The following is a 22552-nucleotide window of genomic DNA, read 5'->3' on the forward strand; positions in this document are numbered from 1 at the left end:
CACCTCCACAACCTCCACCATGGCCGCCGCGGGCGAACGCGTGTGGAGCGCCTTGCTCGCCGGCGCGCGGCGCGAGGCCGGCGCGACGACGGTCGTGCTCGGCGATCCGGGGTCGGGCAAGTCGACGCTTGTTGCGAGTATCTGTGCGAAAGCGCCAAAGAAGGAGGCGGCCGGCGCGCTCGACTATACCTACACACACGACGAGCACGGGCTCGTGCATGTCTATACGCTGCACTCGGCGGACGCGAGCGTCGCGGCGACGCTCCCGTACGCGTTCCCGCCGGTGAGCGAGGGGCGAGCGTCGCTGCATGCGGTGCGTGGCGCGCGCTTTGTGCTTGTGCTCGACTGGCACGCACCGTGGCGGTTTGTCGAGCAGCTCGAGGCGTGGCTCGCGCTCGTGCGCCACGTCGTGGGGTCTGCCTACGCGCCCGACGAGGACGCGGTGCGTGCTGCGATGCAGCACGAGCGCGTGCATGCGCTGGGCGGGGGCCGCGCGCTCCCCCCCGGCCTCCTCGCCGAAAACCTCGGCGTGGAGATCACGATTGTGCTCGCCAAGAGCGACGCGGTGCCGCACCTCCTCAGCGAGCGGCACATTACCGAGGCGCAGCTCGACTATGTGCAGCAGGTCGTGCGTACGATTGCCATGCGGTACGGCGCGGGGATCGTCGCGACGTCGCGGCAGCGCCCCGGCTCGTTCGAGGCCGCGCGCGCGTTCCTCGCCACGGGCGCCGGCACGGCCTCTACCAACGACGCGGCGCTCCTGTGCGTCCCGCGGAGCTGGGACTCGTGGAGCAAAATTGCGGTGCTCGACGAGTCGTTTTCGTCGCAGGACACGGCCGCGGCGTGGGAGGCGGACCTCGGCGGGGCCGACGTCCTGCGCACGCAGTACGCGCAGCGCGTCCCCCCCGCGCGGCGCGAGCGAGGCGCAGGCCGCGGTGCCGATGCCCGACTCTGCCGCGTTCCTCGCGCAGCTCTACGCGCAGCAGCAGGCGTCCGGCGAGGCGTCCGCGGACGACGTCCCGGGCGCCGCACGCAACGTCCTGGGCCCCCCGTCGCCGCGTCGACGCTCGACATGCCCGCGGTCGAGGCGGCGCTCGCCGAGCAGCAGGCGCGCCCCGACGAGACGCCGCGGCGCACGCGCCTGACGATGGCCGCCGCAGACCTCGAGCCGCAGGCCAACTCGCCGGGCGTCACGACGCCGAAGCAGACCGAGGTGCTACACAGCTTCTTCCAGAGCCGTACGTCGTGCTACTTACACAGTCCTCAAAAAGCCGGGCAGCCCGGGCTCGGCGCCCGGCACGCCGAGCGCCCGGCGGCCACGCGCGAGGGACGAGTCATAGGGTATCTTTCCATTCATTCTCCTTGTCGTTTGCATCGTGCGCCGCGCGCATCGCGCGGGTCAGCACGTGCGTCGGCGGCGGATGGTCCGTCGCGCGGGGGTCTTGGTACACTGCAAAACTGGGGCACCGCGGGCCGAGCGACATGTCGTCGAGGCCGCTGATCAGCGCCGCGACGGACGGCGCACGCGGCGAGCGCACGCGCCGCCGCGGCATCGGCGGCGTGAGGTGCGCACGCACCGCGTGCTGCCGGGTGTGGTGGGTGCGTGTCGCGAGCGGCGACGCTTGTGCGAGCGCCGCCGCATCGCGCCGTGTATCCGGCGGGGGCGGCGTGCCCCCGCCCGTTCCTTTGCCGGCCTCGGCGGCAGACCGCCGCTGGACCTCGGCCGCGTCCAGCTCCGCGAGGGGCGTGCGCCGCATCGAACGAGGCATAAGCAACACCGACGCGTTGCATCACGTGAGGGTATACTATGGCGCGTCCCAGCGCGCGGCGCGCTGCTCGTACTCGGCGAGGCGCGCGGCGGCGATCGGGAACGCGTGCAGCGCCTCGGCCGCGGGCACCAGCTCGGGCGGCGCGGCGAGGGCGTCTGCGCCGGCGACGCCGGTGCGCACGCGCTTGCGTGCGCGTGTCTTTTTCGGCATGCGGTCCATGGCCGCACACACCTCCCGTAGCGTGTCGTAGGTGGCGAACCACGCGTGCGACGGCGCGAGGAGCGCGGGGTCGAGCCACGCGGAATCCGGCGCGTCGCCGTCGAGCGTGGCGGCCGCGGGATCGACGTCGGCGACGGCCGCGCGGCGGTTCGGCGGGCGCGCGACGCTCGCAACCTGCGGCGCCCACGGCCCCTCGGCGCTGGGCGCGGGCGGCTGGTACAGGGGATCGCGTGCGTACGCCTCTTCGTCGCGCAGCGCGTCCGATGCGAGCATGCGCGGGGCAAGCGCGCTCTCCAGCGCCGGCGGGCGCTCGGGCAGCACCTGCTCAATGACCTGCAGCGCCTCCCACACACGCCCCGAGCACGCGAGCGCCACGGCGAGCTGGTTAAAGTTGTGTGCGTCAAATGCGAATCCGTCACGCTTGACGCGCTGCCAGATCTGTGCGATGCGCTTAAACTGCCCGTCGTGCGTGAGGGTGGCCATAATGATCGACAATGGGAAGCACAGCATGCTCCGCTGGTCAGCGCCGACCGACGGCACCCGCTCGATCGTGTGCAGGTACAGCTCGTCCCACACACGCAGCGCGCCCTCGACGTCGCCCGCGTACCGGTACGCATTCAGCAGCGACGTCCACGCCCGCAGCGACGGCGACGCAGGCGCACACGCGGCGCGCAGCTGCGCAAAGAGCGCGTCCGCCGCCTCGAGCTCGCCGCGCCGGCTGTGCACGTGGATCAGGGGGAGCAGCATGTTTTCGTACGCGACGCCTTCGCCGAGCGTCGTGCGGCGCTCGGCGGCGGCGCTCTTGGTGAGCTGCATCGCAAGCTCGCCGGCGACGTGCGACGTCGGATCGCTCTCGGCGTACGAGCGGATCAGCACGCCGTACGTCACCGGGCTCGGCTCCATGCCCCGCGCACGCATCGCGTCGAGGTAGTGCCGCGCACGCCGCGACTTGCCGGCACGCAGCAGGGCGTGCAGGAGGATCGTATAGTGGTGGAGTGTCGCGCCGCCGTGCGACGGCACGAGCGCCTCGTCCATCAGCTCAAAGAGCGACTCGGCGAGGCGCAGGTCGCGCGCGTCGCACGCGCTCTGCAGCACCAACGCGTAGGTGCGCTCGTCCGGCACCAGGCCGTGGCGCCGCATGGACCAGAGCAGACGCAGCACGCGCGAGACGGGCGCGCCGCGCAGCACATGCGCTTTGAGCATCGTCGTGTACACCGCTGCATCGGGGCGCATCGCGGGACGGGGGTGCTGCTGCAGGTACCGGAACGTGCCAAATGCCGCGCTCCAGTGCCCGGCCTCGACATAGGCGTTGAGCAGCGCATTGTACACGCGGCGCCCAAGCACGACGCCTTGTGCACGGTAGTACGCCATGACGCTCGCGGCGCGGTCGGCAAGCCGCGCAGCGCCGAGCGCACGCACAAGGTGCAGGATCGTGGTCGAGGTGACCAACGACGCCTCCATCTCAAGCACGAGGTGCAGCGCGGCGTCGGCGTCGGCGTGCCGCGCGGCAATGCGCAGCAGCACGAGGAACATGCGCTCGGGCACCGCGCGGTGCATTTTGTACGCGTCCAGCACGCCGCGCGCGCCGAGGTAGTCGTCGCGCGCGGCGTACGCAAGCAAGAGGTGGTATACATAGGGCTCCGCGTCGGGACGCTCGTACGCGTCGCGAAGCGCACGGCCAAAGCTCGTCTCGTACAGGGCCTCGACGCCCTCGACGTCGCCCGCGTGCGCGGCGAGGAGCAGGCTCGTGTGCACACGCATCGGCGCGGCCATCGCCTCGGGCAGGCGCGCGAGGCGGCGTGCGACACCGTCCGCGTCGCCGTGCGTCGCGTCGTACGTCGCCAAGAGCCGGAGCGTCGCGTGCTGCGCCTCGTCCGTGTCGACGAGCTGCACGAGCGGTGCAATGACGACTCGGCGGCCGCCGCCCTCGATCAGCACACGCAGCACACGCCGCACGAGCGGCTCGGGAGGCATGCCGTGCACCCGGCTGCACTCGAGCACGACCTGCGCGGCGGTCTCGGGCGCATGGCGGTTCGCGAGCGCGGCCGCGACGAGGCCCGCGCGGTGCGCATCGAGCGCACGCACCGCGCCGACCGGATTGGGGAGCGCGGCAAGTATGGTATAGATCGCCTGGCACACCTTGGGAAAGACGGGCTGGACGAGCGCGAGGGCCAGCGGATTCGCCCACAGCCACGCGGCGAGCGCCGGCGCCGAGGCGGACGGGCCGGTGCGCAGCTCGGCCTGCACGCGCCGGCGCCCCTCGCCGAGCACCGCCTTGGCGGCATGGTACAGCACGGCGAGGCCGGGCTTGTGCCGCAGGCGCTGCATCGCGCCCGCGTCGCCCAGTGCACGCACTTCCTTGAGCAGCTCGGCGTGCGCGTCCAAAAGTGCCGAGAGCTGCGCAAGTGCGTCGTGGTGTGCGCCCCGCGCAACGGACGTCTCGATCTGCAGCGCAGCGAGCCATGCGTGCTCGTGAAACGGGCGCTCCTGTGCGAGCGCAGCGCACAGGAGGGTATCCAGGCGCTCTGCCGCGTCGCCCGTCTTTTCGAGGCGCAGCACGCGCCGTGCGCCGCGCCGCACGCTCGCCACGTCGCTTGCATCAATTCCTTCGAGGGCTTCGGCGGCCCTCGCGCGCCGCGCGGGCGCGTCGATCGGCGCGATCGTCGGTGTCGCGACGCCTGTACGCGCCGCGCTCTGCCGCATGCGCCGCTGCGCCGGCACCGCGACGCCCGGCTCGAGCCTGCGCACGCCGAGCGAGCGCGGCGCGGCGCGGAGCGGCGTGCGCGCCGGCTTTTTGAAGAGGTGCGGCGGGAGCTCCACCGTGTACGCCCAGAGCCACTGGAGCGCATCCTGCGTAAAGAGCGACGATGTAAAGCTAAAGCCGCGCCCCAGCGCGGCCGTCGCTGTGCCCATCGCCACCGGTGGGGACGCCGAGTCGTGGCAGAAGACACAAAACGGCTGACTAAACCACCATGGCCTCGAAGCGGATGCGGGTGCGTAGCGCGACTGACGCAGGGCCTTGCCATCTCGCGCCCGATCCTCATTGGGTCGACCGCGACGCCGCTCACTCCCGAGGAGCGCCTCAGTGCGCCGCCCGACCACACGCACCGCTGGACGGTCGCGGTGCGCAGCGCGGCCTCGGCGCCGCTTGCGACGTGGTCTGCCGACAAGAACGACGCGCAGCCGAATGCCACGATCGGGACACGCTTGCGGGACAGCGAGGTGGACCTGCACAAGGCGGTCGGCAACAAGGACGACCTGTCCTACTTTATCAAGCGCGTCCAGTTCCGCTTGCACGAGACCTACGCACAGCCTACACGAAGTACGTCACGACGCTCACCAGACATCGACCGCTCGCCGTTTAGCGTGACCGAGACAGGATGGGGCGAGTTTGAGATCCAGATCAAGATCTTCTTTGTGCCAGAGGCGGGGGAGAAGCCGCTGACGATCCTCCACCACCTCAAGCTGCACCCTTGGCCGAGCGGGCCGGTGGGCACGACGGTGCCGCCGCCCGAGGCGCCGGCCGACGGCACGGCGCCGCCGCCGCCGCCGCCGCTTCCGCCGGCGGTGCACTCGTGGCAGTACGAAGAGATCGTGTTTCCGGAACCGCTCGAGGCGTTCTACGAGATCCTCGTGGCGAATCCCCCGACGCCGTGGCCCGCAACGTCGGCGCAGGCATTTGCCGACGCGGCAGACTACGAGGCATACTGCAAGGCCCGCGACGCGGGCGAGGACGCCAAGGCGCCGCACCCCGTGCACACGCCGAGCGGCCACCTCTTTGAGGCGCTCTCGCTCGAGGCGCAGCGTGCCGAGGCCGATCGCATCGACCTGGCGCGCGCCAACGCCGTGCACCAGCTCGACGCGGACCGCGAGAAGCTGATCCAGACCGAAAAGCTCCTGCGCGACGCTCGCACGCAACTCGCTACGCTAGAACGCCCGTCATACCCTTCATAGCTACGGACTGGATCGCCCTTCGGCCCGCTGGCGCCCTTCGCTCGAGAGGCGCAAGGCAAGCTTCTTTTCCCCGTGCGCTTTGGGCGCCGTGTGCGAACGCTTTGCGAGGCGGCCGAGCATCTCGTCGTCGTCGTCTTCGTCGTCAGGCACGCGGCGGCGCACGCGATCGACGCTGCGGTCGAGCGCCTCGCTCGCCTCCTCGTCCTCGTCGCCGTAGGGCACCAAGGGCTGCGCCTCTTCCGACGCAAAGTAGTTCTCCTCGTCCTGCGCGTCGTCTTCCGGCTCGGGCGTGGGCGCACGCTCCTCGTGCTCCACCGCGAGACCCGCAAAGCACGCCTGCAGCGACGGAATACGCCTAAGACGCTGCATCTGCTCGCTGTGCTCCTCGACGAGGTGCTGGATCAGGACACGGATGCCTTCTTTGCGCAGCTGCTCAAAGAACCCGAGGCACGCACTGCTCACGAGGTTGTCACGCGGCGCCTCGCGCTCGAGCAGGTCCAGCAGCTCTTGTAACACGCCGATCGTGATTAGGTGGCGGTGCATAAACTGGTTGCTGCTCCCGAGGCACGCACGGAATACGCGAAGCGCCGCGAGGCGCATCGGCTTCTCGCGCGCATGCAACAGCGCGCCGACGTGCTTTCCAATCTCGGAAGTGAGCATATAGTACTGGCTCCGGAAGGAGTGCTGCGACACAATATAGCACAGCAGCTCACACAGGTGCGTGTACAGCGCAATATCTTCCTGCGAGAAGCGCGAAAGGGGGCCGTCCAGCGAAGCAAACGTCGGCAGGCGCTCCAGCGGCTTGAAGAGCTGCACAATGTCGCTCTTGTACAGCCACGTGAGGAAACGCTCAGGGTCGCTGCTGGCTTTCAGCATACTCCCTTGCGCCATGGGCGAGTTGGAAATCCCTTCGAGGCTCACGTCAAGCAGCGCACGAATCGCCTCGGCAATCTGCCCTTTAAAGCCCAAGTTGCCGTGCTGTAGCAGCAGGTCCAGGAGGAGACGCATCAGAGGGCGCGTCGGCTTCGCGACTTGCGCCAGGATATACGCACGCACACTGTTTGCATCGTACTCGATCGTCGCCGTGAGGATCTCGGCAGCGGCATTGCGAATCGCCGGCTCGGGCTGTACGAGCGCGTACTCGACCACCTGCAGCAAATCGCGGTCGACCAAGCTGCGAAAGAGGCTCATGCGGCCGGGCAGCTGAATTTGCTTGGCCATCGAACAGAGCTGCTGCAGAAAAAGCACCGCCTCGTGCTTGCGGCCAGGCACCTCGACCGCCTGCACAATCTCGCGGATCTGGTCGAGACACTGCTTGTTGCCGACGCAGTAATTTACAATATCACTCTGGTAGAAAAAGACGAGGGAGGAGATCATGGACAGTGTCGCATCGTCCAGCAATCGTGCAAGCACCACATCCTTTAGGTAAATCAAACGATATGTGTCCAGAATCTTGGTCACCACATTCGGGTCCTCGAACTCGACGACCTGGTGAAAGTGGGCGTGGTGCTGCAAATAGTCGCGGTAGGACGCTTTGAGTCTGGGGAACTCGGGGTTGTATTCAAGCATGCCGATCGCGGCAAAAAACACATCATCTTCCAGCAGATACTCAATAATGACATTGTCGTTCATTGTCAAAACCACCTTCATAATATCGTACAGCTGATGCAAGTGGGGGAGCAGCTCTTGTTCTTCAGCCGCGTGGAACTGGGGTATCAGTTTTCGGATATAGTCTTCGTTCAACAGCCACTCGACCACCTTTTCGCGGCGCAGCGGACTCTGCGCGCACGCTTCGCGCAGCTCCTGCTCGATCGTGCCGAGATTGTCGAGCATCGGCGCAGGAAGGCGAAATGGCGGAGCGTGCATCTCGTCGGCTTCGTCGGAATACGGGCCGCGCATGCTGTGCCGCCGGTCCTCGGCAGAGTACGAGGTGTCTTTGTTGAGCATAAAGTGCAGCTGCACCTCGGTCAAAAAGTCCCATACTTCGTTGCATCCTTCCGGCTCCTGAAAAGAGAGCGCCAGATCAGAGCCGTCGGGTTCCGTCCACACCACAAGTGTATCTTGTTGCCGCTGGTACACGTCATCCTTTACCACCGGAGAGCACAGGAGGATATCATCGCTGGCAAGCACCGGGCTGATCACCAGCATGTACTTTTGGGGTGGATCGTCGCCCTCCCCCGTCGGCTCGACAGCGTCTGCAACGTCACCGAGCGACTCGCACAACTCTTCTTTGCGGACAACAAGCAGCGCCTCGTCTTTGGCCTCGTCATACACGCCGGCACAGTAACCAGTGCCACGATCGACCCAAGCTTGGTCTTCAAGGATATATAACTTGACACGTCGCCCAGTACCACATTGGTGGTACTGTCCACGGGTAACAGTTGACGAAAAGAGGAGCGTACCTTGAGCCTCGTCCGCGTCAGCCCCCCCCAAAGAGCGAGAAGCGTCGTCCACCGGGGCGCTAGGCGAGCTTTCCCCTGTCGCCGTGGCTTCCATATATAGTATACACGCGGTGCTGCACGATTCCTGTCGTCCTCTAGCACCTGCTCACCGTCTCTAGGCGCGTGAATTAATTTTTCAGCGCGTTGGACCCTGCAGCCGCGCCCCACGAAGTACGGTTTCGACGCGTCGCGACGAGCGGCCGATTGCGGCCGATCGCGTAGGTGCGCCCAATCTATCACGTGACATTGTACCGAACATGACGCTGGCTGCCGAGTCATTTGTTCGCCCAGATAAGGGGACACCCAATGAGATAACGGCTTATCGCTTATCAATGCAAAAGGAACGATCCTTGGGCATAGTAGAATTTTGATGCATGTGGCAACAATTTCAGCGCATCCGGATGGGCTTTACCCGGGAGGAGGGCCTGCCAAGAAGCAAGTTTGGGGTTTTATTTCCGTATCACATGCAGATAGAGGGCAGGGGGGGGCCGGCAACTGCCGACGGCTGAGCATCTTTAAAATGGCGTGGTGCTCCTGCTCTGTCTTCTACTCTTACCCACAAAACCATGTCGTCCGTGACGAAGAACCCTGGTATGTATTCCCAGGGAATTTTTTACTGACCATTAGCGCTTCTTGCTCCTTACCTCGACCTTCCCCAGGGTGGTACGTATTGCGATCCCGCCGATCAACAGGAATACTAACACGATCCAGGCAAGGTCGCTGCCGAGTACGTTTGGCTCGACGCCGAGGGCCACCCGCGTGCCAAGACCACTACCCTTGACGGCCCCGTCCGCTCGCTCGATGATCTGAAGGAGTGGAACTTTGACGGTTCGTCGACCGGCCAGGCTCCGGGCGGCAACTCGGACGTTTACCTCCGTCCCGTGTCGTACTACCCCGACCCCTTCCGCGGCGGCGACAACGTGCTTGTCCTTGCCGAGTGCTACAACAATGACGGCACCCCTAACAAGTCCAACTACCGCCACAACGCTGCCAAGGTCTTTGAGCAGTGCAAGGACGATCAGTGCTGGTTCGGCATTGAGCAGGAGTACTCGCTCATGGGCGAGGACGGCCGCCCGTACGGCTGGCCCGTTGGCGGTTTCCCTGGTCCCCAGGGCCCTTACTACTGTGGTGTTGGTGCCGGCCGCGTGGTCGGCCGTGACCTCGTCGAGGCCCACTACCGCGCCTGCCTGTACGCCGGCATCAAGCACTCGGGTATCAACGCCGAGGTCATGCCCTCGCAGTGGGAGTTCCAGGTTGGCCCGTGCCTTGGCATTGAGATGGGCGACCACCTCACCATTGCCCGCTACCTGCTCTTCCGCGTTGCCGAGGAGTGGGGCGTCCGCGTCTCGTTCCACCCCAAGGCTGTGCCGGGTGACTGGAACGGTGCCGGCTGCCACACCAACTTCTCGACCATTGGCATGCGCGAGGAGGGTGGCATGAAGGTCATTGAGAGCGCCATTGAGAAGATGAGCAAGCGCCACACTGAGCACATTGCTGTTTACGGTGACGACAACGAGCTCCGTCTCACCGGTCGGCATGAGACCGGTCACATTGGCGAGTTCTCCGCTGGTGTGGCCAACCGTGGCGCGAGCATCCGTATCCCCCGCCACGTCGCTGCGCAGGGCAAGGGCTACCTCGAGGACCGCCGCCCGGCCTCGAACATCGACCCGTACCGCGTCACTGGCATCATTGCCGAGACTGTGTGCCTGTAAGGGTTGTTGATGTACTCTTTCCTATCCATATAGTATAAAATATCTGTCCCATTTGGGCTTGCTTGCTATGATTTTCGTAATGTACTTTGCGCGGGGGCTTGGCACGAGCTCAATCGCCACACCGCCTCGATCACCCGCCGTGCGGCGCGGCACCGTTCACGTGGACCACACGTGCCTCCACCTGGAACGTGTGCGCGAGCGTGCACGGCCATGGAGGAAAGTGCAACGGACCTCGGTGCTTTGGACAGCATGGACCCTTCGGCGGAGGCGCCGACGCCCATCACGCAGCTCTTTGGGGGCGTGTTTGGGATTGCATTTGCGCTCATGCGCATGACGAAATGGGTGCTTACCTTTTGTTCCATCACCGTGCCAAGTGCAGTGTACCACGTCCTGCACTACAGCCTCACGTTTCAGCTCTCGTTTCCTTTCTTGGTCTTTTGCGTGGTGCTGGTCATTGCGTGCATTGTGGTTTACCTGCGGTATGGATACTGGAATCGGTACGAGCGCCTGCGCGAAGAGCCGATCCGCAAGAACGAAAGCGCCTATCTGCACCCCGACGTCGCTACCGGCTCCACGGACGACGACCGCGGGAGCTTTCACGGATACCTCGACGAATTCTTGCAGGCGATCCGTATCTTTGGTTTCCTGGAACGGCCCGTGTTCCACGAGCTCACACGCCACCTGCAGACGCGCCGCCTCGTCGCAGGCGATGTCCTTTCGCTCGATGACGACTACTCGTTCTACATCGTAGTCGACGGCCACGTCCAGGTGTTTGCCCCGTCCGGCGGGCGGGGACGCACGACTGTTCCGGGAACCGATGCACAGCACGAGTACCAGCTCATCAACGAGGTCGAGAGCGGCGGAACGCTCAGCTCCCTCTTTACAATTTTGCGCCTCTTTACGGAAAATGTGCGCCTGGGCTTTAACTACGACTCCCAAGACGAAACGCAGGCCGCCGACGATGTGTCAGACGTGCCGCCGCTGCGCGCGCAGTCAGACCTGCCGCGCTCGGCCCTGTCGAATCTCCGCATGCCCCGTGCGAGTCCTTCGACGGTGCTGGGCCGCAGCCGCAGCGTGTCGTCCTCGAGCAATGTCGCATCGCCGCGCTTTATGCCGATGGAGTCGAGCGATTCGGCTATCCAAGAGCACGGGCCCATTCCCATCTCGCCGCTCCTGGGCGCAAGCAGCCCGTCGGTGGGCTCAAGCGTCGCCGCGCACGGCAGCTCGTACGGATCGCCCCCCCGTCGCCGCCGCACGGAAGATGTGCACCGCCCCAGCACAATGGCGCGTGCGACCGTCGACACGACGCTTGCGGTGCTGCCTGCCGAGGCATTCCGGCGCCTGACGGCCAAGTTTCCCAGCGCCGCTGCGCACATTGTACAAGTGATTCTGACGCGGCTCGCGCGTGTCACCTTCCACACCGCGCACCAATACCTCGGCCTGACGCGCGAAGTGATGCAGACCGAGGAGTCAATCAACGAGTACGCCAAGGTCTTTCTGCCTCCGGCCTTTTACGAAAAGTCGGCCGTCGAGCATTTGTGGCGCAAGTTTCCGCCGCCCAAAGGGCCAGGCGAGCTGCGGCGCGAGCCCTCGAGTCCTACCGATGGCGATTCGCGCCTAGGCACCTCGCCCAAGTCGCGTGTCGTGCCGAGCCGCAGCGACGAGAATCTGCAGTCGCCCCGCACGCTGTCGCACCAGGCCGTGGCACCGGGCGACCTGCTGAGCATGGTCGAGTCGACGATGGATGACCTGCCGATCGATCCTGCGTCGCACACCAACTCGCGCAAAGCCTCTGGCGTGCGCCCTCCAGACGACAGCCGCGATGAGCCGCTCGATCTGCGTGGCGAGGTGATGAACTGCATCGCCAACAGCATCGGCCTCACGCAGGCCGTGATCCAGGACGTGCCGAGCGTGCTCGCAAGTCCGCACCTTTCGTCCCAGGACGGGGGAATGGGACGCGGTGCGTACGCTGGCGCATTCTCGGGCCTATCGAAGCTCGATGCGTCGACCATGACCAGCGAGGACAGCGAGAGTGCGTCGATCGCCACCTCGACACACGTTGTGCACGCACCAATCGACCGCGCAGACAACGGCGTAGAGATCAAGCATTACCCCGCTGGATCGCTACTTGCGCGTGCCGGCGAGCTGAATGCCGGTCTCTTTTACGTGATTGACGGTTTCCTGGACATTATGCTCCCGCTGGACGAGAGCAGTGCGCCGTCGGAGCCGCGAGAACGCGGCCGCCCCGAATCACCTGAAGTGTCGCGCGCACCGGAGCCGGGTATGCCGATGCCCGAGCCGTCGCGCGTCGGCAATGCGCTCGACGGTACGCTGCCGAACGTCGCGTTTACACCGGGCACGGCGCGCGCTTCGGTAGAGGACGCGTTCAAGCGTTCCAAACAGCAAGAGGCGGACGCGGAGCGCTTCCTCTTTAGCGTCGGCCGCGGCGGCATTGCGGGGTACTTGTCGAGTCTGCTGGGTGTGCCGAGTTACGTTGACATTGTGGCCAAGACAGACGTGTATGTCGGCCAGCTCCCCGTGCGTGCGCTCGAACGCTTGGTGGAAAAGCGCAGCAATGCGCTGCTCACCCTGTCCAAGCGCCTGCTCAGTCTGCTTCCGCCGCTGATTCTCCATATTGACGCGGCGCTCGACTGGCAGCAGGTGGATGCCGGGCAGGTCATCTTCCGCGAGGGCGACGTGAGCGACAGTTTCTACATGGTGATCAACGGGCGTCTGCGTGCGATTACCCAGGCACGCGGCTCCGAATCGGTGGAAATTGTCGCCGAGTACAGCCAAGGCGACTCGGTTGGCGAGCTAGACATGATCACCAAGAGCCCACGGACCAAGACGCTGCACTCGATCCGTGACTCGGAACTGGCGCGCATGCCCATCACGCTCTTCAATGCAATCTCGTTGTGGCACCCTCCGATCACGATCCAGATCTCGCGCATCATTGCACGTCGCATGCGCAGAGAGATGAACATGCACCAGCGTTCGGCACTGCTCTCGTCGCCCTCGCACATTACCGGTGTGAACGATGCGGGCCGGGGTACGCTCAACTTTAAGACGGTTGCGCTGCTCCCCACGACGCAGCAAATTCCCATTCTGGAGTTTGCACGCCGCCTGCGCGAGGCGTTTGGCGAGACGATCAGCGACTCGACCGTCTTTTTGAACCAGAGCAGCGTGATGCGGGCGCTCGGCCGCCACGCCTTTTCGCGCATGGGCAAGCTCAAACTTGCCGGGTGGCTCGCGAACCAGGAGCAGCACCACCGCCTCGTGGTGTACGTTGTCGACACGTCGGTCGGCTCGTCGTGGGCGCAGACGAGCATTCGCCAAGCCGACTGTATTCTGCTTGTCGGCTTTGGCGATGACGCGCGTGTCGGTGAGTTTGAGCGGCTCTTGCTGAGCATCAAGACGACGGCACGCAAAGAGCTTGTACTCCTGCACGCCGAGCGCAGCGTTGTGCCCGGCTCCACGCGTGAGTGGCTCAAAGCACGCCCATGGATTTCGGCGCACCACCACGTCGAGATGTCTGGCCTGAAGCGGCCGACGGCCGCCCCCCACGTCTCCCCGGTGATGGATCCACGCCCTGTCCAAGCGCTTCGTACGCTGAAGCAGCGTCTCGAGACGCGTATCGGCCGCGTCAAGACACGCACGCCGACCGACCAGACGCGCCCGCCCCACTTTTCCGACTTTGCGCGCCTCGCCCGTCGGCTGTGCGGCACGAGCATCGGCCTGGTGCTGGGCGGCGGTGGTGCGCGCGGCTGCGCGCACATTGGTGTGCTGCGTGCGCTCGAAGAGAATGGCATTCCGATCGACATGGTCGGTGGCACGAGTATCGGCGCGCTGGTCGGCGGCCTGTACGCCCGTGACGGCGCGGCGGTCTCGAGCCACGGACGTGCGAAGCGCTTTGCTGGGCGCATGGCGAGTCTGTGGCGCTTTGTGACCGATGTGACCTACCCCCTTGTCTCGTATACCACCGGCCACGAGTTCAACCGTGGCATCTTCAAGTGCTTTGCGGACACGCACATCGAGGACATGTGGCTGCCGTTCTTCTGCAACACGACCAACATCACCTGGAGCCGCATGGAGGTGCATTCGAGTGGCTATGCGTGGCGGTACATCCGCGGGAGCATGACGCTCGCCGGCCTCATCCCCCCCCTGATCGACGAGGGCAACATGCTTGTCGATGGTGGTTACACGGACAACCTCCCCGTGTCGATCATGATGGCGCTCGGCTCGCGCAGCGTGTTTGCGATCGATGTGGGTAGCATCGACGATACCTCGCCGCAGCACTTTGGCGATACCCTCTCTGGCTGGTGGGTGCTGCTGAACCGCTTCAACCCGTGGAGCAGCATGCGCAACATCCCCTCGATTCCCGATATCCAGACGCGGCTGACGTACACCACGTCGGTCAAGACGCTCGAGGAGGCCAAGAAGCTCGACTCGTGCCTGTACCTGCGCATGCCCGTGACGCAGTACGGCACGCTCGAGTTTGGCAAGTACTCCGAGATCCTACAAGTCGGCTACGATTCGATGGTCGACGCCATCCAAAAGTGGGACCGGGAAGGGCGGCTGCCGACCGGCGTCGAGGCCGGTCTCAACGTCCCGCCGCAGCACCGCAAGCGCCGTCGCGGCGTGTCGGCCCGCCGAAACAGTATCTAGTCCCCACGAGCGAGCGCCTGCTTCAAGGCCTGCGCCTCGTTGCCATAGTGCTTGTGGCGCTTCTGCTCAAACTCGGTGTGCTTCGCTTCGTCGCCGTCCGTCGTGGGGTACGTCGGCGTGGGCGATGCAATCGTCGGCGACGACTCGACACGCTCTTTCAGCTGGCGGTACGACCCAGAAATCGCCGCATTCGCCTTGGTGTTGGCCTCGACCTGGTCGAGATCGAGCGAGGCGCTGGTCGCCACCGGCCGCGCGTCCTTGTCCGTGTCGAGGTCGAATTCTGTGTGAACCAGAAGAACACCTACCCTCTTCCTCCATCGGGGGTGCCGACGCGCTGTGCACGAACGGCGTCTTGGGCTCGTCAATGGTCATGCGGGCCGCCGCATTGTCGCGCTCCTCTTGGTTCAGAGAGAGGTTTGATTCGTCCCACTGAAGCCTGCGTCAGACTCACCACGCACCTGTTGTCCACATTTGCTCCGTCGCTTGGCTTGATGTTCTTCAGAATGCCGTGGGGCTTGGGCGCCTGGGCGCTCGGCACCGGTTCGCTCTTGGGCGGCATCGTCGCGCACGGCCGGGGCGATCGGGCCCAATGCGATCGGGTCTCCACAACTATGTCCTACAACGCCTTTTGGGCCTGCTGGGCCAGTGCCTTGTCCGTCTCTTCCTCGAGCTGCTGCTTGAGCTGGAGCAGCTGCTGCACCTGACGATCGAGGTCCTCCTGCGGCGTGTCGGTGTTTGCCTTGGCGGCACGCACCGCCTCGCCCTGCTCCTTGACCTTTTCCTCGAGCGCGGCCATTTCCGGCGTGCGCTCCATGCTCTGCTTTTGCTTTTCGAGCGCCTTGCGCGCCTTGGCCGCGGCCTTTTTCGACATAGCCGGCTTTTCCTCGGCGGCCGAGGCGTCGCCGCCGAACTGCGCGCGCCACACGTCGGCCTGCTTCTCGTCAATGTTCTTGAAGAGGTGCGCCGCCTTGCCGACGCCGTGGCCGGGCAGGAGATCGAGCGCAAAGCCGTGCTTGGGAATCGCGCGGGGCGGCGCGTTGAGCTGCACGAGCATCTGGTCGGACGTCTCGGGCATGAACGGATGCACGAGCGCGGTGAGCGTCCAGATAAGGTTCGTCGCAAGGAGGATCACCGCGTCGCACTTGGCGCGGTGCTCGGAGAAGAGCGCATTGTCCAGGCCCGCGTCGGAGAGGAGCAAATTGCCGCGTGCGGACAGCGCCATCATGGTGTTGAGACCCGCACGCAGCTTACCGACGTCCATAAACTCGACGTACTGCTGCAGGATCTGGTTCACGTCCTTGGTGAACTGCGCAATGACCTGCGAGAAGGGCTCGTCGGTCACCGACGCCTCGAGCGCGCCCTCCGTGCCCGGGCGCAGGCCGAAGCCGGCGGAGATCTCGGGCAGGCGGCCGTCGTACTTCTTCGTAAAGGTCATGATACGGTTCACAAAGTTGCCGAGGTTCTTGAGCAGCTCCGAGTTGTTGCGCGTGACAAAGTCGTGCCAGATGAACTGGCTGTCGGACGACTCGGGGCGCGTCGCGAGCAGGTAGTAGCGCCAGACGCTCGGCGAGAGCTTGGTCTCCTTTGCCTTGTCGCCAAACACACCAATGTTGCGCGACTTGGAGAACTTGCCGCCCTCGTACTGCAGGTACTCGGTCGTGTTGATGTGGTGCAGCAGCGTCCAGTCGTCCCCGCTGCCGAGCAGGCACGAGGGGAAGATGACCGTGTGGAAGCGCACATTGTCCTTGCCCATGAACTGGTACAGCTGCACATTCTCGGGGTTCTTCCACCAGCGCTCCCAGTCCTCGGTGTAGTTAGCAGTGATCGAGGGGTAGCCGATCGGCGCGTCGAACCATACGTAGAGCACCTTGTCCTCCATGCCTTCCACTGGCACGGGCACGCCCCACTTGAGGTCGCGCGTCAGCGAAAAGGGACGGAGGCCCTCCTTAAACCACGAGTCGGTGATGAATGCGCCGTTCGACGACCACTTGCCGTCCTTGGCTTGCTTACCGGCCCACGCCTCGGTCTTGGGCTGCAGCGTATCGATGCGCAGGAACATGTGGCGCGACTCGCGCTGCACCGGCTTGTTCTTGCACATCTTGCACTTGGGGTCCAGGAGCTCGACCGCGTCGAGCAGCTGGCCACACTTGTCGCACTGGTCGCCACGCGCGTCGTCGTAGCCGCACCTGGGGCACGTACCCTCAACGTAGCGGTCCGCAAGGAAGCGCGAGCAGTGCTCGCAGTAGAGCTGCGTCATGCTGCGCTCCTCCAAGTAGCCGTTCTTTTGCAGCTTGAGGAAAATGTCCTGCGCGATCGTCGTCTGCTGGGGCGTCGTCGTGCGGCCAAAGTGGTCAAAGCCGATCTGGAACCACTGGTACACCTCGGCGTGGAGCGCGTGGTACTTGTCGCAGAGCTCCTGCGGCGTCACCTTGTCCTCGAGCGCCTTGGTCTCGGTGGCGGTACCGTATTCGTCCGTACCGCAGATGTACAGTGTGTTGCGGTTCTGCGTACGCGCGTATCGCGCAAATACGTCCGCAGACAGCGTCGAGCCGATAATGTTGCCGAGATGGGGGACATTGTTCACATAGGGCAGCGCCGACGTCACGAGCACGTTCTGCTCGCCGTCGAGCGGGAGCACCTTCTCGGGGTGCTGCTCCGAATTGAGCTTCATAATAACATCCTTCGAGGAGTTCACATGCCGCTCCTGGCCCTCGACGGCCGGCGGCACGCGCGGAAACGGCGTCGCCATCGTAGTCACAGTCTTCCTGCCAGGCGATCACGTGCAGAAAAAAAGTGACTCTTGCCATGACGTACCGGCCAGGCACCGCGCCGATCCAGCCGGCCTATGTGCTCGAGGCGTGGCCTGCCAAGAGCGGGTCGCTCCTCGGCGAGGACAAGAAGGGCGAGGGAGAAGAAAGCGCAGAAAACGCACGCGCCAGCGACGCTCCGCAGGCCGCCGAAGCGTCGCACGACAGCCATGTGGAGTCGAATGCAAGCTCTGAGCGGGGGCAGGATCCGCCGCGCAAGCGCGCGCGGGGGCAGAACAAGGGGCGCGTGTTTACCAAGACGGACGATCTGATTGGAATCTGCAGCCAGGTTTCGCGCGGCCTGCCGTGCAAGTTTGGCGACGACTGCCGCTTTGGGCACGATCTGTGCCTCTATCTTACGCACAAACCCCGCGACCTCCCCCATCTGGTGCCGGCCGAGGGCGAGGCACGCGCGCAGTGGCTCGAGCGGGTGTACGAGCTTGCAGCGCAGTCGGAAAAACCCGAGGCGCCCAAGCCGGACGGCGACGCGGTCCAGAGCTGCGTCGACTTTTCCACGCAGTGCCCCTACTATGCCGAGCGGGGCGCGTGCCCGGCCGGGTGGAAGTGCCGCTTCCTCGGCGCGCACGTAAAGCGCGTCAGCCCCTCGCGCGCGGTCGTGCCAGAGGCGGGCGGCGAGCGCGGCACGGGCCTCGAGCTGGTCACAGACGCCGCGCGCGTCGCGCAGTGGGAGGCGCGGCCGAGGGCTGTTACCAACACGGCGCACCCCGCCAACGACGAGGTGAACTGGCTCTCGCCAGAGAGCGCCAAGCTGCTGCGTTCCGGCAAGTACAAATACGAAAAAGCGCCCGCGATCCTTGCGCGTCTCAAGCAAGAGACCAACGAGCTTGGGGCGCTGCCGCCGTACGACGCCGCGTCGTCCAAGATTGGGCACGGTCCGCTGGTCATTGACTATGCGTATGAAGCGGCGCTCGCAAAAGTGCAGGCGCAAGCCCCCCGCGGCGCTGCGGCGACCGAAGAGGCGCTCGAAGAGCATGCGAATGCGCTGCGCAACGTGCGCCCGAGTGATGCGGCGGCCGACACGGCGCGTGTGCGCCCCGCCGAGAAGCGGCGCTTGCAGTGGCGTGGCGAGCTGTACCTTGCGCCGCTCACGACGACCGGCAACCTGCCGTTTCGCCGCGTGTGCTCGGCGTTTGGCTCAGACATTCACTGCGGCGAGATGGGCCTCGCCGAGTCCTTTTCGTCCGGGCACGCCTCGGAGTGGAGCCTCACTCGCCGCTGGGACGGCGAGCGGATCTTTGGCACGCAGGTCTGTGGCTCGAAGCCCGAGTTCCTCGTGCCTGCCGCCGAGGCGCTCGCGCGCGAGGTCGGGAGCGGCCTCGACTTTGTCGATGTGAACTGCGGGTGCCCCATCGACCTCGTGTTCAACAAAGGTGCCGGCTCTGCGCTCCTCGACCATGCAAACAAGCTCGGGCGGATCGTGCGCGGGATGTCGGCGGCACTCGGCGAGATCCCCTTGACGATCAAGCTGCGCACCGGCACGTCTGCCAAGCAAACCACGCACAAGATCTTTGCGCGCGCGCAGACCGAGTGGGGCGCCGGCGCCGTGACGCTGCACGGCCGCTCGCGCAAGCAGCGGTACAAGAACGACGCGGACTGGGACTATATTGGGACGTGCGCCTCGGCGCTGCGCGACTCGGTCGTGCACTGGAACGAGGACCAACGCACGGCCGACGAGCCGGAAATGGTCCCGGTCCCGATCTATGGCAACGGCGACGTGTACGGCCACCACGACTACTACGAGCACATCGACAAGACCGGCGTGGATGGCGAGATGATTGCACGCGGCGCGCTGATCAAGCCGTGGATCTTTACCGAGATCAAGGAGCGCCGCGACTGGGACATTTCCGCGCGCGAGCGCCTCGACATTGTGCGCCAGTTTGCCGACTATGGCCTCACGCACTGGGGCGCCGACACGCAAGGCGTAAACACGACGCGCCGCTTCCTGTGCGAGATGCTCTCGTTCACGCACCGCTACGTCCCGATCGGCATCCTCGAGCATGTGCCGGTCCGCATGAACGACCGCCCGCCGCCTTTTGGCGGGCGCGACGCGCTCGAGACGCTGCTCAGCAGCCCCAGCGCCAGCGACTGGGTGCGCATCTCGGAGATGTTCCTCGGCAAAGCGCCGGACAATTGGAGCTTCCTACGTACGTATCCCTTCTCACCCAGCGAAACACAAGTCCAACTCCTTCGCAGAGACCGACTCCCTCCAAGGCTAATTCGTAGCTTCCGTCGCGCCTCCACTTTACGCGTCGCGATGGCCGTTCGTAGCGCGAGCCAATTTGACCCCCTCGAGGATCTCGCGGGGCCGCTGCGTGTGCCGGCCGCCGAGCGGACGTACGGCCGCCAGTTTGCGCAGGTGTACGACTACCGCCTTGCGGTGCTGCGGCGCCGCGTGCTTGCGTCGGCGACCGAGGCGTATGGCGAAAAGCCGCCGTACGTCGAGCGCATCCTCGATATTCCGCCCAAGCAGCTGTGCTTTGTGATTGGCACGGTGTATGCGAACCTGAAACTGAAGCCGGATGTGCTCCAGGAGATTGCACGCGAGGTACGTCGTCGCGCTCACCCAGCAATCCATCGCGCCGCAGCCGGTGCCGACGTACGTCGACCCCGGCCACGACGAGCTGTACATTGAGGACCAGAGCGGGCGCGTGCGCATTGTCGGGCCCAAGGTTGCGTCGGGGACGCCGCTCGCGGCCAAGTGCGTCACGGGCGCGGTCATTGGCGTGTTTGGCGCCGAGACGCCGGACGGCGACCTGGAAGTCGCCGACATTGCGCTGCCGGGCCCCCCAGCCCCCCTGCCGCTGGAGCCGGCGAGGGTCAAGGAGGAGGGCGAGGCGTACATTGTGCTCGCGAGCGGCCTCCAGATGGGCAGCGCGGACGCGGCCAACGACATGCACTACGACCTCCTCCAAGAGTGGCTTTCCGGCGAGCTCGGCAGCGCGTCCGAGCGCGCAGACACGGCCCGCATCTCGAGCATGGTGATTGCGGGCAACTCGGTAAGCAAAGCAAGCTGGGTACCGCGTGAGACGTCCGTGATGGAAAAGCGGCAGCAGCCGGCGGCGCTGACGCACTCGCCGTTTGCCGAGCTCGATCCGATGCTTGCGTCGCTCTGTGCGACGCTCGACGCGGTGGTGCTTATGCCGGGCGCGCAGGACCCCAGCAGCGCGACGCTGCCGCAGCAGCCGCTGCTGCGTGGCCTGTTCCCCCGCGCCGCGCAGTGGGACAATCTGCACTGCCTGACGAATCCCGCGTGGCTCGGGCTGCACAACAGGACGATCCTGAGCTCGTCGGGGCAGAATGTCGACGATCTCGTCAAGTACCTGCCCGAGGGCAATGCGTCGCCCGCGCTGCAGATGGCGCTCGCTACGCTGCAGTGGTCGCACGTCGCGCCGACGGCGCCAGACACGCTGTGTACGTCGCGAAGCTGACCCAGGGTGTTATCCGTTCAAGTCGACCGACCCCTTTGTGGTGCGTGCCGCGCCGGATCTATACGTCATCGGCAACCAGGCCAAGTACGAAACGGCGACGTTCGAGGCGCGCACGGCCGACGGCTTTCCTCACACCATCCGCGTGGTCCTCGTGCCAGAGTTTGCGACGAGCCACGAGGTGGTGCTGGTCAACATGGCGACGCTCGAGCCCCGTATCGTATCCTTCGCGGCGTAGATACCCTATGTAAGCATCGCGAGTGATGCGGCCGGGAACGGATCGGTGGCGCTCAGGACAAGCATCTGGCGCTCGTGCGCAATGTACCCCTTCATGCGCCCTTTGGCGATCAGCGTCGCGATCGCCCACTCGGTCTCTTGGGGCGCGAGCGGGAGCTGGAGCCAGTGCATGGCGTCTGTAAAGAGGCCAAGGCGCAGGCGCGTCGACTGGTCACTCGCGCGCCACACGCGCCGAAAGAGGCGCGTAGTGCACACTTCGCGCGCGCGCTCCAACGCGAGAAACAGGCCGAGGCGCACGAGCGTGCGCTCCATCTGCGGCGCGGCGAGCACGTCGTCAAAGCGGCGCACGTCACCTTGCCAGCACGCCTCGACAATCGGCTCGTACAGCGCGGCGAGCCGGGGATACGACGCAAAGAGCCTCGCGCTCGGGCGCACGCCCTGCAGCAGACGCACCGCAATCAGGTACAAGAGGATCCGCTCGCAGTTGTGCGCGTGGCGCTTGGGCGCGAGCGCGAGCGCCTCGCTCAGCTCCTTCTCCGCCTTGGCATAGTCCTCGTCGAGGAACGCGAGGCGGCCGACATAGTACTGGAACGTCACGCGGTCGCCCTTCGGAAAGCGGTGCAGCGGCGGAAGGTCCGCAGCGGCCAGCGCGCGGAGGATATTCTTGCAGAGCGCCGTGGACTTTAGGCGGAAGTACATGCGAAAGATCATGCCGACGATTGCGTACGTGCCCCACTTTTTGCTCTGCGACAGGGCCTGGTGCCGGTCGGCAATGCACGCGGAAAACGCCTTGTTCAGCTGCCGTGCACACTCTTCCATGTGCTTCTGCACCGGGAGCGCCTGCTCATTCTCCGCGAGCGCCGCACTGGTCGCCGCGTCGTCCGCGCCTTGGGCGACCCAGCGCAGGTCGCGCAGCAGCGCATAGAGCACCGGCAGCGCCCAGCGCCCGGGCGCGAGCGTGCCAAAGTAGCGCAGGAACGCGCCGAGCGCACTCTGCATCGCCTCGCACGCTAGATGCCACGACTCGGCAGGCGCACGCGCGCCAGCGTCCGCGTGAAAGAGCAGCGCACCGCTCCGCACATAGTGCGCCACGACATCGCTCCACGGCCCGTGCAGGCCGACGCTTTTCTGCAAGGCCGGAACCTAGGTGAGCGAGGAGACGTACCGATGCATCCTTTACGCCCGCACAGCACCGCCGCGTCGTGCTGCTCTGCATGTCAAACACGTTTGCCAGCCCATCCCCGTCCTCCTTCGCGGCGCACTGGCCCACTACAGCGCCCAGCGCGCTCGCGTTCATCGTGG

The 22552-nt window shown here is 65.5% G+C and overlaps 11 protein-coding genes across 11 annotated transcripts; 6 read left to right on the forward strand and 5 right to left on the reverse strand.

Annotated features, from left to right (window-relative positions):
* Window positions 1–19: 19 nt before the first annotated feature.
* On the forward strand, window positions 20–1340 carry MJAP1_002946 (uncharacterized protein; the record flags this gene model as incomplete). The annotated part of the gene is made up of 4 exons (XM_060266878.1): window positions 20–885; window positions 920–1037; window positions 1088–1238; window positions 1261–1340. 4 exons carry the CDS (start codon window positions 20–22, stop codon window positions 1338–1340), a joined length of 1215 nt encoding a protein of 404 aa, XP_060122861.1.
* Window positions 1341–1805: 465 nt separating this feature from the next.
* MJAP1_002947 (uncharacterized protein) lies at window positions 1806–4901 on the reverse strand (the record flags this gene model as incomplete). The annotated part of the gene is made up of 1 exon (XM_060266879.1): window positions 1806–4901. The coding sequence occupies one exon, from the start codon at window positions 4899–4901 to the stop codon at window positions 1806–1808; it is 3096 nt and encodes a 1031-aa protein (XP_060122862.1).
* A 59-nt stretch (window positions 4902–4960) lies between these two features.
* YAF9 (NuA4 histone H4 acetyltransferase complex and the SWR1 complex subunit) lies at window positions 4961–5942 on the forward strand (the record flags this gene model as incomplete). The annotated part of the gene is made up of 3 exons (XM_060266880.1): window positions 4961–4981; window positions 5004–5310; window positions 5332–5942. 3 exons carry the CDS (start codon window positions 4961–4963, stop codon window positions 5940–5942), a joined length of 939 nt encoding a protein of 312 aa, XP_060122863.1.
* Window positions 5943–8090, reverse strand: PSY2 (Platinum sensitivity protein; the record flags this gene model as incomplete). Its single annotated transcript, XM_060266881.1, is given in 2 exon segments — window positions 5943–7172; window positions 7191–8090. The coding sequence occupies 2 exon segments, from the start codon at window positions 8088–8090 to the stop codon at window positions 5943–5945; spliced, it is 2130 nt and encodes a 709-aa protein (XP_060122864.1).
* An 859-nt stretch (window positions 8091–8949) lies between these two features.
* GLN1 (glutamine synthetase) lies at window positions 8950–10095 on the forward strand (the record flags this gene model as incomplete). The annotated part of the gene is made up of 3 exons (XM_060266882.1): window positions 8950–8974; window positions 9011–9046; window positions 9095–10095. 3 exons carry the CDS (start codon window positions 8950–8952, stop codon window positions 10093–10095), a joined length of 1062 nt encoding a protein of 353 aa, XP_060122865.1.
* Window positions 10096–10305: 210 nt separating this feature from the next.
* MJAP1_002951 (uncharacterized protein) lies at window positions 10306–14760 on the forward strand (the record flags this gene model as incomplete). Its single annotated transcript, XM_060266883.1, has 1 exon — window positions 10306–14760. One exon carries the CDS (start codon window positions 10306–10308, stop codon window positions 14758–14760), a length of 4455 nt encoding a protein of 1484 aa, XP_060122866.1.
* Window positions 14761–14782: 22 nt separating this feature from the next.
* MJAP1_002952 (uncharacterized protein) lies at window positions 14783–15319 on the reverse strand (the record flags this gene model as incomplete). The annotated part of the gene is made up of 4 exons (XM_060266884.1): window positions 14783–14789; window positions 14833–15040; window positions 15066–15196; window positions 15219–15319. 4 exons carry the CDS (start codon window positions 15317–15319, stop codon window positions 14783–14785), a joined length of 447 nt encoding a protein of 148 aa, XP_060122867.1.
* Window positions 15320–15376: 57 nt separating this feature from the next.
* MES1 (methionine--tRNA ligase) lies at window positions 15377–17509 on the reverse strand (the record flags this gene model as incomplete). The annotated part of the gene is made up of 1 exon (XM_060266885.1): window positions 15377–17509. The coding sequence occupies one exon, from the start codon at window positions 17507–17509 to the stop codon at window positions 15377–15379; it is 2133 nt and encodes a 710-aa protein (XP_060122868.1).
* A 56-nt stretch (window positions 17510–17565) lies between these two features.
* DUS3 (tRNA-dihydrouridine(47) synthase [NAD(P)(+)]) lies at window positions 17566–19804 on the forward strand (the record flags this gene model as incomplete). Its single annotated transcript, XM_060266886.1, has 2 exons — window positions 17566–19732; window positions 19755–19804. 2 exons carry the CDS (start codon window positions 17566–17568, stop codon window positions 19802–19804), a joined length of 2217 nt encoding a protein of 738 aa, XP_060122869.1.
* A 38-nt stretch (window positions 19805–19842) lies between these two features.
* On the forward strand, window positions 19843–21251 carry cdc1 (DNA polymerase delta small subunit Cdc1; the record flags this gene model as incomplete). The annotated part of the gene is made up of 3 exons (XM_060266887.1): window positions 19843–20133; window positions 20156–20999; window positions 21022–21251. 3 exons carry the CDS (start codon window positions 19843–19845, stop codon window positions 21249–21251), a joined length of 1365 nt encoding a protein of 454 aa, XP_060122870.1.
* Window positions 21252–21256: 5 nt separating this feature from the next.
* Window positions 21257–22547, reverse strand: CSN12 (COP9 signalosome (CSN) subunit; the record flags this gene model as incomplete). Its single annotated transcript, XM_060266888.1, has 2 exons — window positions 21257–22393; window positions 22416–22547. The coding sequence occupies 2 exons, from the start codon at window positions 22545–22547 to the stop codon at window positions 21257–21259; spliced, it is 1269 nt and encodes a 422-aa protein (XP_060122871.1).
* Window positions 22548–22552: the final 5 nt, after the last annotated feature.

This window comes from Malassezia japonica, chromosome 5 (assembly GCF_029542785.1).
Source record: "Malassezia japonica chromosome 5, complete sequence".
NCBI classification, from domain to species: Eukaryota; Fungi; Basidiomycota; class Malasseziomycetes; order Malasseziales; family Malasseziaceae; genus Malassezia; species Malassezia japonica.